The following is a 15,738-nucleotide window of genomic DNA, read 5'->3' on the forward strand; positions in this document are numbered from 1 at the left end:
TTTTAAAAAATCCCTTTTTGCTGGATGCCAGTGGTTCATGCCTATAATCCTAGCTACTCGGGAGACTGAGATCTGAGGATTATGGTTGGAAGCCAGCCTGGGTGGGAAAGTCCATGAGACTCTTATCTCCAATAAACTACTGAAAAAGCTGAAAGTGGAAGTGTGGCTCAAGTGGTAGAGCACTATCCTTGTACAGAAAAGCTCAGGGACAGTGTCCAAACCTGGAGTTCAAGCCCCAGGACTTGCACCAAAAATAAAAAATCCTTTGTAACTGATTAATGCTTTGACTCACTAAGATAAGTTATAAAATCTTCATCCCTAGAAATTTTCAAAAAATAAAATTAGCAGCCCTGTCTTCATGGCTTTGTGATTAAATTTGAAGGCATCAAAACAAAACAAACATCAAAAAAAAACCCTGGGAGAGATAAATTATTCAATCTCTTACTAGATAATTATCTTAATTGTATATGTTGCTATATATGGAATCAAAAATAGCATATAACTTGAGTCACAGTTCTGTGTATACTATATTGCGACAAAAAATGAATGTGAATGTGCAAAGCAAAATATTCTATAAGTTTTTTCTGTTGAAACACAGGACAAGTGACATTTGGTAAGCTCCATTTTCATCAAAGATGACCTCCACACTTTAACAGCTACTCAAGCATATTACGATGGCCAGATCCAAAACATGGTAAACATGTACTTATCTTCTAAGGTTTAGCCTCAACTACTACAGGTTGTCAATCATGCCTACCTGGAGGTCCTGGTAATCCAGGTTGTCCAATCAGTCCTGGTTGCCCTGGGTCTCCAGGCAATCCCTGGTAGCCTTTTGGCCCAGAAAGTCCAGGAATACCTTCCAAAGATGAGCAAAATAGACAAGTTAGGTTGATTATAATTAAATGAACTTGGCAAAACATGCTACTCAATGATTGAACTATAGGTGATATGAAGAAAATGGGGATATTCTTATTTTTCTTCAAGTAGTTTGGCATCTTAATAATTTCTCTATTTTGTGGCCCTGTGATGGAAGTTCCTAGGACAAAATAGGAATGAAAAGATAACTTGAGTTGACACATAAGGAGGGGCAGAAGTCATCCCTTGCATGGCCCTTAAGAGGTTAGGAATACTCCCCAAGGCATCTACCACATCTTGGGGTAATTTAATAAACTTCTTTAGAGTTAAATGCAGTGGCTGGTCAGCATGCACGCATTCAACAGGACATAGGTGCCACTTGCACACATAAAGATATATCTGGAAGGTTACGGGTATTGGTCAGAGGTAAAGTAGTTGCTTAGCAGGTCTGAGCCCCTGGATTTGATACTTAGAACTGAAAAAGAGAGAGGGAGAGATGTACTTGTAGTTTCAACCCCACTGAAAAATGTCAACAATACAAAGTCTGTACCTTCTTGGAAAATCATTACCAGTGGGGAGCTGAAATGGTGATATTCTGTCATAGTACGATCAATACTGAAAATACTGAAAATCCCCATTTTATCTTCCATCAAGAAATTCAGAGCATTTAATAAAGCTAGTTTCCTCTTTGAGCCTCCGTGTTTTACAATTTATTATATTTAATAAGCTCATAGTAGAACTCAAATATAGTTTAGTGAATCTAATATAGAAAAACCATAGATGATAGAGAAAATAAGCCTTCCAAGAAGCCCAAAAAGTTATCTCATTTAAGCTATAATGAGATATAACTACAGACAAAACTTTTGTGACTATACACAAAACTTCAAGAGTGTAACTTTTTGTGAGGAAAATCCATTGAATCCAAGAAATATCCATATACACTCATATTCCCAGGGACATGACTGTTAATATTGAAGAGTAAAACAAAATAAAGATTACAAATTTTCTAAAAGCTTCAAATAATAGCAAAATTTAAAAATAAAATCTCATTTTGTTTGACAGGTTATTCCATGTTTATTAGGTTGTGAGTTAAGTGCCTTTCTGTTTTTAAAGTTTTTGATTACTTCTTATATATACCTAACATATTGATTTATGCCTATTCATATTTTGTGATTTTTTATTATTACATTATAACCAAAAAATTAAAAAATGGAAAACTCTACTTCATAGCTCATTTGCTTCTAATCAAATAATAAGAGTTGTTCTCTAGATCGACTTTCAGTGCATTCTTCAGGGCTAAGCTTGGCTGTTAATAGTCCAGTAAGAATTCTGCCAAGGTTTAGTAACAGTGAATTTTATTTAAAAGCCAATGTTATATGGTTGTAATGTGTCATTCATTTCTATCTTGTTACAAGAGAAAAAGAAAGGAAGAGGATCAGAAAATTTCCTAAACACTGGAATCTTTCTTCCAGGTTGTTGTGGCTATGTATTCTTTTCTCTGTTACTTTCTATAGTACTTTATGGAAAACCTGAAAGGGATTAATAAAATATATTTTAACTTTTCACAGTTCATAATAGGTAAACTGAAAATATTGAAAAGTTGATCTATAAAACAAGTGGAAATTAATATTTATTAGTAAAATTTGAGGCATCTAAGTGACTTTCCAAATTCCTTATGGCATGTCACTTTTCTTTTTTTTTTAATTGTTAAAATACCATACAGAGGGATTTCAATTACATGGGCAAGATCATGAGTACATTTCTTTTTTTTTTTTTTTTTTTAATTTAATTTTATTTTATTTGAGACCATACTGTACAGAGGGGTTACAATTACATGGTCAGGATAATGCATACATTTCTTACCAAGCATTGCAGCCTCCTCCTTTGTTTACCCTTCACCTCCCTTCCCAGCCTCCCCCCTCCCCCCCCACCCAATCATACCTCCCCCCCCCACACCGACATTGTAAAGCTGGTTTTGACATGACATTTTGTACTTCTCATTGTTGCAACAGGTCCACCTGAATCCTTAAACGACTTGTTTGTCCCCATCTCCTCCACATGTTATACTGACATCAAATATAGTGAAAGCAGGGGTTACACTGTGGGGGAGGGACATACAAAGCAACCAAGAAATAATCTTATAAATGCGTTAGAAACACATGCATGAAAGAAACAAAAACATTAAAATACATATTTGAGGGTTCGTTTTCCTAACATCACCTTCTCTGACTTTTTCCGCTTGACTCATACCTATACTAGATATTGCAAATAAGGGAAACCATGGGACCTATGTTTCTTTGGGCCTGGCTTACTTCACTTAATATAATTTTTTCCAAGCCTTTCCATTTCCTAACAAATGGGGCAATGTCATTCTTTCTGATGGAGGCATAGAATTCCATTGTGTATATATACCACATTTTCTTGATCCATTCATCTATTGAGGGGCATCTGGGTTGGTTCCATATCTTAGCTATGGTAAATAATGCTGCAATAAACATAGTTGTGCTGGTAGCTTTAGTGTGGTATTTTTTGTAAACATTAGGGTAAATGCCCAAAAGTGGGATTGCTGGGTCATAGGGGAGCTCTATGTGGAGTCTTTTGAGGAACCTCCATACTGCTTTCCAAAGTGGTTGAACAAGTTTACATTCCCACCAACAATGAAGTAAGGTTCCTTTCTGTCCACATCCCCTCCAGCATCTGTTGTTGTTAGAGTTCTTGATTTTTGCTGTTCTAACTGGAGTGAGGTGATATCTCAATGTTGTTTTGATTTGCATTTCTTTTATGGCTAGGGATGTTGAACATTTCTTCATGTGTCTATTGGCCATCCTTCTTTCTTCGTCAGAGAAGCTTCTCTTTAAGTCTTTCGCCCACTTACTTATTGGGCAGTTGTTTCTTTGAGGATTTGTTGTTGGAGGTTTTAATTTTTTGAGTTCCAAGTATATTTTAGATATGAGACCCTTGTCCGTTGTATGGCTAGTAAAGATCTTCTCCCAGTCCGTGGGCTTTCTATTGATCTTGCTAGCTATGTCATTTGCCCTGCAGAAGCTCTGAAACCTTATACAATCCCATTTGTCCAACCTTTCTTTGATTTGTTGTGTTTCCGGGTCTCTATTCAGAAAATTTCGGCCTGAGCCAAGGAGACCCAGGGTTTCTCCTATTCCATCCTGTAATGTTTTCAGAGTGTCTGCTTTGACTTCAAGGTCTTTGATCCATTTGGAGTTGATTCTGGTGCAGGGTGATATATAAGGATCTAGCTTTAGTTTTCTACATGTAGTTAACCAGTTTTGCCAGCACCATTTACTGAAGAGGCTGTCTGTCTTCCATTCTATTGTTTTAGCTCCCTTATCGAAGATTAGATGGCTATAGGTCTGTAGGTTCATTTCTGGGTTTTCAATTCTATTCCATTGGTCCTGAGGTCTGTTCTTATGCCAATACCAAGCTGTTTTGATTACTATGGCTTTATAGTAGAGTTTGAAATTTGGTATTGATATTCCTCCAGCAGTGTTCTTTCCGTTGAGGAGCGTTTTTGCTATTCGGGGTCTTTTATTGTTCCATATGAATTTTTGGATTGCCTCTTCTATTTCCTTGAAGAATGAGGGTGGAATTTTGATAGGTATTGCGTTGAATTTGTAGATAGCCTTGGGAAGTATTGCCATTTTCACGATGTTAATCTTTCCAATCCAGGAGCATGGGAGGTTTTGCCATTTTTTAAGTTCTGTGTTGATTTCCTTTTTCAAGATTTTAAAGTTTTCATCATAGAGGTCCTTCACTTCTTTAGTTAAGTTAATTCCTAGGTATTTTATTTTTTGTGGGGCTATTACAAATGGAGTTGCTTTCCTAATTTCAGCCACACTTTTCTCATTGTTGGCATACAGAAAAGCCATTGATTTTTGGGGGTTAATTTTATAACCTGCTACTTTGCCAAAGTTTTGAATCAGCTTGAGTAATTTGGGAGTGGAGTCTATGGGATTCTTTAAATACAAGATCATGTCATCTGCAAAGAGGGAGAGTTTTATTTCTTCTTTCCCTATTTGGATCCCCTTTATGTCTGCATCTTGTCTTATTGCTGTAGCTAGGCATTCTAATACTAGATTCAAGAGAAGTGGAGAGAGTGGGCATCCTTGTCTTGTTCCTGAGTTAAGAGGAAATGGCTTTAGTTTTTCACCATTGAGTATAATGCTGGCTGTAGGTTTGTCATATACAGCCTTTATTGTATTGAGGAATGTTCCATGGATTCCTAATTTTTCCAAAACCTTCATCAGGAAGGGGTGTTGGATCTTGTCGAATGCTTTTTCTGCGTCTATTGAGATAACCATGTGGTTCTTATTCTTGCTCCTGTTGATGTGATGAATAATACTAATTGATTTGCGTATATTGAACCAGCTTTGCATCCCTGAAATGAATCCTGTTTGATCGTGGTGTATGATTTTTTGGATGAATTGTTGAAGTCGGTTGGCCAAAATTTTGTTGAGAAGTTTTGCATCAATGTTCATCAAAGAAATGGGTCTATAGTTCTCTTTCTTTGGTGAGTCCCTGCCTGGTTTTGGGATGAGGGTTATGATGGCTTCATAGAATGTGTTCGGTAGTGAGCTTTCTCTTTCAATTTCATTGAAGAGTTGGAGGAGTATTGGTGTGAGCTCTGCTTTGAAGGCCTTGTAAAATTCCGCTGTAAAACCATCTGGTCCTGGACTTTTCTTAGCTGGGAGGTCTCTTATTGCTGTTTCTATTTCAATGCTTGATATGGGCCTGTTAAGATAGTTTAACTCATCTTGGTTTAGTTTTGGCATGTCAATATTTGCTAGGAAGAGGTCCATTTCTGTCAAGTTCTCAAACTTATTAGCATAAAGTTTTGAGAAGTATTCCCTTATAATGGTCTGAATCTTGGTTGTTTCCGTGGTGATGTTTCCATTCTCATCTCTGAGTTTATTAATTTGGGTGTGTTCTCTTCTTTTTCTAATAAGATTTGCTAAGGGTCTGTCAATTTTGTTAAGTTTTTCGAAGAACCAACTCTTTGTTTTGTTGATTCTTTCTATAGTTTTTTTGGATTCTAATTCATTTAATTCTGATTTAATTTTGATTATTTCTTTCCGTCTACTGGATTGGGGTTTATCTTGCTGCTCTTTTTCAAGGAGGTTTAGATGTGTCATTAAATTGTTAGTTTCAGATCTCTCCAATTTGTTGATGTAGGAGCTCAGAGCTATAAACTTGCCTCTGAGTACTGCCTTTGCTGTGTCCCAGAGGAGCTGGTATTTTGTGTGTTCATTTTTGTTGAATAGCATGAACATTTGAATTTCCTTTCTAATCTCTTCCATGACCCACTCATGATTCAGCAGTGTGTTGTTCAGCCTCCATGTGATACAGGACTTTCTTTGGTGGCTTTTGGTGTTGAGTTCTAATTTTATTCCCTTGTGGTCAGAGAGAATGCAAGGTATAACTTCAATGTTTCTGAATTTAGACAAGTTTGCTTTGTGGCCTAAAATGTGGTCTATTTTAGAAAACGTTCCATGTGCTGCTGAGAAAAACGCGTATTCTGATGCTGCTGGGTGAAATGTTCGGTAAATGTCTGTTAAGTCTAGTTGATCTATGCAGCTGTTTAGATCTGCGCTTTCTCTGTTGAGTTTTTGCCATGAGTACATTTCTTATCAAACATTGTTGCCTCCTCCTTTGTTTCCCCTTCCCATCCCTTCCCATCTTCCCCCCTCCCCTTCCTCTGCCCCCCTCCCCGCAAAGTTGTAAAGTTCATTTTTCAACATAACGATTTGTACATCTCATTGTTGCAATGGGTCCACCTGTATCCCTATTTAAATGATTTGTTTTGGCCCTTCCCCTCCACAAATTATACCAATATCCAAAACAGTGAAAGCAGGGGTTATACCGTGGAAGAGGGACATACAAAACAACAGAGAAATTGTCTAATAAATATGTTAGAAACAATTGCATGAAAGCAAAAACATTTGAATATTTATCTTGGGGTTAATTTCACCTAACATCAATGTATCTGACCTTTTCTGCTTGTCTCAGACATATACTAGTTATTGTAAATAAGGGAAACCATGGGCATGTCACTTTTCATGTCATTAAAACTGACCATTGAACTTACTGGTAAAGTATCTGATTAGCATGTATAAAATCCTGAGTTTGATCTCAAGCAGCAATCCCCAACTGAACTTTATATATGCCATAAAGAGTATTTGTAAATATATACTTTAACTCACCTGGTAAACCAGGTTCCCCCTTCTCTCCTTTGGAGCCCAAGCGACTTGGATCTATTGGTCCAGGGGGGCCTGGAAGGCCAGGCTCTCCTTTTCCACCTTTTTCTCCTTCAGGGCCAGGAAGTCCTGGCTCACCCTGCAAGCCATCATCACCTAAAATCAACATGTGTGGGGAAGACACAATCCATCACATTGATTCATCCATAATACATGTGAAGATTGTACTTTTGATAGATATGCTGCTGCCCACATAAAACATATATGCAGCTTAATTATTGTTTATGCATTACTTGAACATAAAATTTAAAATTCAAATAATAATCACTCTACTTTCTTGGACAATTATGAAGTTGTAATGTAAAAAAAAATATTCAATGTTTAATCCTTACATTTTCAGGTAAGCATTTACCATGTTTCACAGTATCCAAACTAATTATGAAAATTAAGTTAAAAACAAGGCCTTTCTTATGCCATGTCACATGAAAACATAGCTGTAAATTTTGCTAATTTTTAAGTGGTCAGTAAAAATATTCCATATTGACATAAAGCAATGTTTCATCTTCTTTCTCATATCCATCTGTTGGCAAACTAAATATTACCTTTTAGGCCAGGAATACCACTCCTACCGGGAATTCCCAAAGGTCCTGGTGGGCCTGGAGGTCCCATCATACCCATTTCTCCTTTAATACCTTTGAAGAATATCAATAAGTTAGCATTTTCCTTTTTAGCCTTTTGGAAAGACAAAAGGTATGTTTTAACATGCCAAATAATAAACTATTAAGGGTTGGAGAAAAACCACTGTGACTTTCTATTTCGCCTCACTGGCTGTACCATTAGCAACTGCTTACTGCTAGTGTGGCAGCTAATCTCCAAAAATGGCCTCTACACATCCTGGTAGCTCCCCTTTCTGAAATTTTGGAAGCCTGGGCTTTATCCTTCATTAAACAATACTGTATAACTCTCAAGGCTAGGTAGGTCAGAATTTCTGTAGCTTCTATTTGGCAATCCTGGATCACACAAGTGCCATGGAAGGAGAGCAACTACTCTGACACTATAATGATGTGAGAAACCCAGGCCACATGAAGAGGAACCATGAATGATCCCATGTAAATTCAAGAACACCCAGCTACCCGAGAAGTAGACAATTCATCCCTAACCACTCTTGTTAGGGGCATATGGGTACCAGACAAATGCCCTATTAAAATCACACTTTGATTCTAACTCAGAATCTTGAGCAAAAAAAAATTGAAGTTGGTTTAATTCATTAAAGTTTGAGGTTTTGTTATACACTAATACATAACTGCAACTATTCCAGAGAAAAATATAGTGCAAACAGTAAGCTAAGTTTCCTTGAAATCAAGGATACTAATACTCTTCCTTAACAGATATTGTCAATTCAGAGAAGTACAACATGTGAGTAATCTACCAGAGGCCAACTATTAACTTCTTCAGTACTAAATCAGAGAAATCATTAAAAAATATTACCTGGAAATCCAGAGGCACCTGCTTTTCCTGGGAGGCCTGGTGATCCTGGAGGTCCTACAGGGCCAGGAGCTCCAGGGAGCCCTGGACTGCCTCTATCACCAGGAGGACCTGGAATATCAAACCCAGGAGGTCCTGGATCTCCCTTCTCTCCAGGTATTCCATGTAAGCCTAGTGAACACATCAATATTAACAAGTATTGAAGCCATTCAAAAAGATAAATCTGGCTGTTTTTCTATTAAAAAAAAACTATAGACCTCAGTGTGTAAGAAATATACAAGAATGCTAGGGATACCTTTGGCATATTGTGAATAAAAATGATTAAGAAATCAAGTTTTAGGATTTCTAATCACATTTCTCTGAGATGGTGCTTTGCAAATTATTTCTGGTAAAAGATAATTTTTCTTAACTTCTAGTTCATTATGGACTAGTGTTTTTATAAAATACAATAAAATTTCTAAAACATAAACTAAAAGACTAAAGACATAAAATGAAAGCCTGATTTTTTTAGTGATTATATTTAGTAAACATGATCACAGCATAAATTGCCATAAAATTTGAATTTTTTTTTGGGGGGGGGGGGTCAGTCATGGGGCCTGAACTCGGCCTGGGCTCTGTCCCTCAGTTCTGCAGCTCAAGGCTAACACTACCACTTGAGCCACAGCACCACTTCTGGCTTTTTCTGCTTATGTGGTGCTGAGGAATCGAACCCAGGGCCTTGTGCATGCAAGGCAAGCACTCTACCAGTGAGCCACCTTCCCAGCCCCAAATTTCTGAACGTTTGTTCCGCTGTTGTACGTATTCCACAGAAGATTCACAACAGCTTGTCAATAAACACTGGCCCATTTGATTTGAATTTCTCTATTATATAATGAACCATTGAACATTGCTATCATTCCTGAGTGAGTCAGTGTGGTGGACCTTTGTGATTTTATTTACTGACTATGTTTTACTTGGTGTTGTAATAATATATTACTGTTAACATTATTATTAACTTTTGTTTCTCAGTATTCCCACCAGGATTTTACAGGAAGAAAATGTGGCATTGCAAATAGACTTAACTTTAGAACATTTCTGTATGACTAAACCATTCCAAAATATAAGGTTACTAGAATAGAATATGCTTATGGGAAAAACACATTAAAAACATATTGCTTCAGTAACTATCAATCATGTGATTTAAATGAGCCATGAAACATTGATGGTATTTAGCTGCTAAATGGGGATAATCCATAATTGATTAGTGGCTTGGGGGTAAGATAGTTTTTCATTGCAAAGCCCCTTTGACAATGCAATCTACCTTATTGTTGACCATTCACAGGCAATTATTTCATTGAGATTATTCTTTTGTTGAGATTTAAGAATCTGTTTATAATGCTCTATTCCAGCATGCCCTAAAGTTGATAAAATTCACTTTGAAGATTTTGGAATTCCTTTAGTTGGAACAGTAGTGATGTCTCCAATGCTGCCATTTCACATTAAAATAGTGTAGAAATGGAAAATATTTTACTTTATTATACATGTAAAGTCTGTTGAGAGAACTAATAATGAATGCTCTTAGTTCTATAACATAACAATAGGATTGCCAACTATTATAGCACAATTTTTATTTTATTTTTTATTATTATTATTTTGGTCGGTCGTGGGGCTTCAACTCTGGGCTTGGGCACTGTCCCTGCACTCTTCAGCTAAAGGTGAACGCTCTACTGCTTCAGCCACAGTGCCACTTCCAGTTTTCTAGCGGTTTATTGGAGATAAGAGTCTCATGGACTTTCCTGCCTGGGCTGGCTTTGAACTGCGATCCTCAGATCTCAGCCTCCTGAGTAGCTAGGATTACAAGCGTGGGCCATCGGTGCCCGGTTAGCACAGTTTTTAAATAGCTAAGTTTTCACTAGAAGTAATTTGTCCTTTGAAATATGTACCAAGAGAGTAGATCTATGAAATAATGGAAGATTTCAATGTGGAGAAATCTTCCTTATTGAACTTTACTTTAAGATATGGCTTTTAAGAAAGATCTACAATTCCTACAATTCCTAGTAGATCTGACGTTCAAAAGGCAGGGAATTACAGTTCAGCAACAGGTTGAACCAACAAAGTAGAAGTTATTTTCAAAATGATTCATTAGGTTAGGAAACAAAATTAAGTATAAAACATTTAGAATGAAACACTCCAGAAATAGAATATTATTCATCACTTACATATTAATATATACTATATTTGAATTATTGTAGGTATTTTTTCAGATAGCACATGGTATAAATTAAATGTATTTGCCCATGAGACACAATGAAGCATTCATATCCCCCAAATAATATTTTTTGATGATCAGCTTTATATTCATATTTTCTCTGATCTTTATATTGCTCTCAACAATCATTTTGGAATTAAAGCACTTATGTGTTAGAAGTTAAAGAATTATACAGATATGTAGACGTATTATATTTATATATATATATGCCCTAAAATTACTGGCAAAAAAGGAAATTTATAAATTTTAAATTATAAATTTATAAATTTAACAAAGTAAAATTATAAAAACAAGTATCGTCTTTGAGGATTTCATACATGCACAAACACACAAATTTCATAGCCTTCAAAAAATTAGAAAACTATAACATGTTCTATTTATTTATAAAAATAACGTGAATAATTTCTGAAGTTTTGTTGTTTCTTTTTGTCTCATGTTTTGATTTACAATAGTGAAGGTATTTTTCTTTGTAATGATTTAGTTGCATACATTGTCCTGACAATGGGTAAGAATGAACAAATTTTGCCCAGATTTTGGTATGATCTTTAGTCAGGGAATAGAGTACATTTAACTGATCTCGAAAAGGATTCACTAAAGCACTAATCTTCTGACTAATGGACAAATCAAATACTAAGAATCAACAATCTCTATGTTTGCCTGGGTTAGTAGGTCATAGGATGAAAAACATTTCACTTCTACTCCCTTGGCAATTCTTCTATTTTGCTGCTGTGTGATAAGAAATTGATATTCAATAGGACTTTAAATTATAAACAAATTAAACTGTATAGCTTGCAAAGCAAATAGTAAAAACATGTTAATAATAACCAAAAAATGGTATCAAACAGAAAAACGTAAAGGATAAAGCAAACATTTTACACTGGAGAGAAAGCAATATATATTATTTTGTATTTAGTTTTGTATTACAAAAATGGAGCACAATGAAATTAAATATATTATTAAATGATTAGCAAATAATATTTTCTTCATAATGAATTTAACTCAGGTATATTAAATATCCTATTTATTACTGAAATTATGAAAAGATAAATTATGACACTTTTAAAGTGGATTAAGATATTGTTTTGATGATGCGAATAAAATTTATCTAAAATGGATGTAAATGAAACAGAGTTTCATGTTAATTGCTATTATCTTTTAGGTACTATTAGTTCAGATCTTGAATTCAATGGCAAAACATATATTTACAGAAGCAATACATGGAGTTGAATCTAGAAACACTGCTTTCTCCATTGCCCACCTTATCTAGACTACTTTATAGTCAATGTACCTATATATACTGTGGTTGGGGGAGAGAATGAAAATAATAGATGAATGAAACCTTTCAGAGAGTTAGTTAGATTTGGAAAAGCATGAAACCAAATACGCATTTTGTTCACAGAGGTATCAAAGATGGTTTGTTTTATTCTCATCTAGGATATTAAAATCCTTCCGTATTAGTATTTTTATACTAAAAGAAATAATAAAACAGCTGAATTGATAAATTCCTTTAATCTGCTTTTTTGGGGGGTTTGAAAGAGGAGGTCAAGCCTTTAATGGTGAAAAGTAAAAATTGCTTTTTTTCTTCACGATCTGTCTGCTATACTAGTTGGGCAGAATGTTTTTTCCATGAGTGATGAAGCAATTATTTTATAACAACCTGGTACAAAACATCACTTTAAGTTTCCTTATTTTTAAATCAGTAGTGACAAGTGCTTTAAAATCCATTTATAATAGGCCATTATATAAAAATAGCCTTTACTTCACAGGCCTTTTATGTTGTTAGCCAATGTTTCTAGATTTTTATTTATAATAAACAAAAAATACCTATTGACATTTAAGGTCAGAAAATACATTTCTATGAGCTCATAATAAATGTATGTAGGTCTCAAATATGACTTTAAGCCTTCTTGATATTTAACTCATTGTGAATTAAGAATGATTAAATGTCCCATATTTGTATTCATTTTAGAAATTATTCAGTAATTTGCAATACATAATGCTGGCCCCAGACTACCCCTAACTGTGCTTGTTTATAACAAATAATAAGACTTTCTGTCAGCACATGAGCATATAATGCAGAATCCACTCAATAGTCTCACACAAATGGAGAAGGATACGTTGACAAAATCAATTGGATTATACAATAATACACACACACACACACACACACACACACACACACACACACACACACACACACACACACACACAAACCCAGCTTACAGTCTTAAGTTACAAAGAGATTTCCAGGGGACAAAGAAAAAATTCTATTTTGTAACAGATCAAGTGAAAATACCTCATTGTATTTTTACAGAACATTTCTGCTTAACTCTAACTACAATTCTCATGTGGTACGAAAAGTTATGACAAAGGTCTTACTACTACTGCTACCTATCTTCTAAAACTATCATCCCTAAGAGTTAAAATCTATGCTTCCAAAATTTTGACTACCTTGATGATTATGTCAATGTTAACATAATGTAATTATTAAAATTACTTTGCTTGAAACATAAATTTTAGGTGAACAGGAAGGGAAAATGTCAGTGATTAAAGTAGCTCTTAAGTTGTGACCTATACTTTTCATGTTAACAAATTCAAACACACACACCTATCAAAACTTGTTTTTTTTTTTGGAAGACTGGTACACAAGTTTAACATTACTGATTAGCTAACCAACACACATATTGTGAGTGGTATAAAATGCAAATTCACCCCAATCTTACCAGGCTGGCCTATTGGTCCAGGAATTCCTGGTGGTCCTGGTGGTCCCTGAACACCAATTCCTGGCAGTCCAGGAGGCCCTACTGGCCCAGGTTGTCCATTTGGTCCAATATCACCTTTCAGAAATAAACACAGTTTAGTTACTAAGAAATAACAGCTAAGTCACAAATTATCAGGAACCATGATGCCCATGTGAAAAGGCACATCACATTAATCAGGGAATAACTGGTTGGTCATTTGTTCAGGAAGAAAAATTACACATCTGTCTCTAGAACAAAGGTTATAGAACCAAATAATTAAGAATCTTAAACTATCATGTTGCTGAGCATTCACCTTCCATACTTAAACTGAACTCACCAAAGTACAAGAAATTATAAACCACAAATCCCTCCCTTATAATTTGTGTTCAGCAATTATTAATAACTTTAAAATATATTTTCAAACTACTTGTATTTTTAAAATAAATAAGCTTCAATCTCTTCCTTTCTCTTAACTCAGGGTTGTGGCTTACAGTGTGTTCAAACCTCAGTTGTCATCAGGGAGACATTTCTTTGACATTAGAATCTTCACTGCTCCAATCGGCATTTTTATCATTCTCACTTTCAAACAATTTACATACACTAAAATTCACTACCTTTATAATTTAATGAGTTTTCACACATGTATAGTCATATAATGGCCACTAAAATCGAGATACTGGACGGATCCATCAACCCCAAAGGGGCCCAGTTGCATTCAATATCTCTCTACATTCCAATCCTCCTGCAACTGCTGATCGATAGTCACACAGTTCTTCAGAATAACTTCCCTGAATATTATAAATGTGATTCTACATAGTTTCTTGAGAATGTCTTCTTTAAGTTAATGTGATTCATTTGAGACTAAGTCATGTTCTGTGCATCCGAATTAGTCCATTGTATGACTACAATACATTTAGTTAAGTCTTTTCACTAGATAGACATTAGTGCTTCTTTCAATTCTTGGTGATTATGAATAAAGCTCTTAAACCACTGACAAAAAGCTTTGAATTTTTCTTCGGTAAAAGTGAGATTTCTTCATCATACAATAAGACCACTTTTATATGTAATTGTCACTCAGGAGACACAGAATGTGGGTTAGAGATACCTACCACATTCCTGTGTCTCCAGGAACAGGAAATAACCCTTCAGATAAGTGAGTACAAAGGAAAACTGGCTATTTAGAACGGTAGGAGAAAATGCTAGTGAAAAATAATCATTGCAATTCACCATTCTATTTCCACACATGCATATAAAAAACCTTCAACTATATTTATCCTCAATCATCTTTTCTGCCTGCCATCCCCACTCTCACTAGTACCTGCTCCCCAATATAGCCTGTTTAACTTTCCTGTGATTCATTTTGTTCAGCATATATTAATTGTAAAGGGTTTTCTGTGATAATTTCGATGTGTGTATACTATAATTTAGCAAGATCAACCTCATCTATTGTTTTCTCTTTCCTGGTCTCCCCCATCTCCTACTGTTCAACATAACACTGTTCTTTCAAAGTCATTTCAACATTTTTTTCCTGTGCTGGAGACTTCAATGTTTTCCAAACTTTCTGTACTAATGTGCACCTTAACTGGCAATTTATGAGACTTTTAGTTACTCTGCATCCTTGGCATCAGTTTTCTTTGTTATTCAGAAAAAAGTCAATTCTAATAGTTACATATCTTGTTGTGGTTTTAATTTGCATTTTGCAGATGGCTACTTAACACTGAGCATTTTCATATGTGCCAATTTGTCACTGAGATTTAATACTGAGATTTGTACTCAGGGCCTTTGCTTGTAGCAAGCACTTTACTATGGAACCACATATCTAGCCCTGTTATTTTTGTGGTTATTGTTGAGGTAGGGTCTTGTTTCCTGCCTGGACACATATCTGGACCCCAGTCATCATATTTTTGCTGAGATGGCAGGTACATGGTCATCTTCTTCCATTGTTCCAGTCTCATCGACTTTTCTGCCCAGGTTGGCCCACCTAAGCTCAGTCTCCCGCATAGCTCTAGGAAGGCCCTTTACCACAGAATTCCTGATCTTACTCTCCCAAGTAGCAAGAATTACAGTCATGAGCCTGGCTCCCCGTCAGAATTCAAAATCATGTGCCAGATGCATGAATATAACTATATTTAATTTTAATGAAGTCTAACTTTTCATAATTTTCCTTTCATTAATTTTTAAATTCTTCTTGATGTCCTAT

The 15,738-nt window shown here is 35.4% G+C and overlaps 1 protein-coding gene across 5 annotated transcripts in view; it reads right to left on the minus strand.

The window, feature by feature from the left end:
* The window catches only part of Col4a5 (collagen type IV alpha 5 chain), a 205,850-nt gene that overhangs the window by 46,209 nt on the left and 143,903 nt on the right, over positions 1-15,738 (minus strand). For all 5 annotated transcript variants that reach the window (XM_042690045.1, XM_042690044.1, XM_042690043.1 and 2 more), the window contains 5 exons: positions 13,521-13,634; positions 8,553-8,720; positions 7,667-7,756; positions 7,071-7,220; positions 758-856 (listed from right to left, as the gene is read on the minus strand). In XM_042690045.1, coding sequence (XP_042545979.1) covers positions 758-856; positions 7,071-7,220; positions 7,667-7,756; positions 8,553-8,720; positions 13,521-13,634 — 621 coding nt within the window. The remainder of the gene's footprint in view (positions 1-757; positions 857-7,070; positions 7,221-7,666; positions 7,757-8,552; positions 8,721-13,520; positions 13,635-15,738) is intronic.

The sequence above is a fragment of the Dipodomys spectabilis genome, unplaced genomic scaffold (assembly GCF_019054845.1).
Source record: "Dipodomys spectabilis isolate Male_0828 unplaced genomic scaffold, ASM1905484v1 ptg000132l, whole genome shotgun sequence".
Classification (NCBI taxonomy): domain Eukaryota; kingdom Metazoa; phylum Chordata; class Mammalia; order Rodentia; family Heteromyidae; genus Dipodomys; species Dipodomys spectabilis.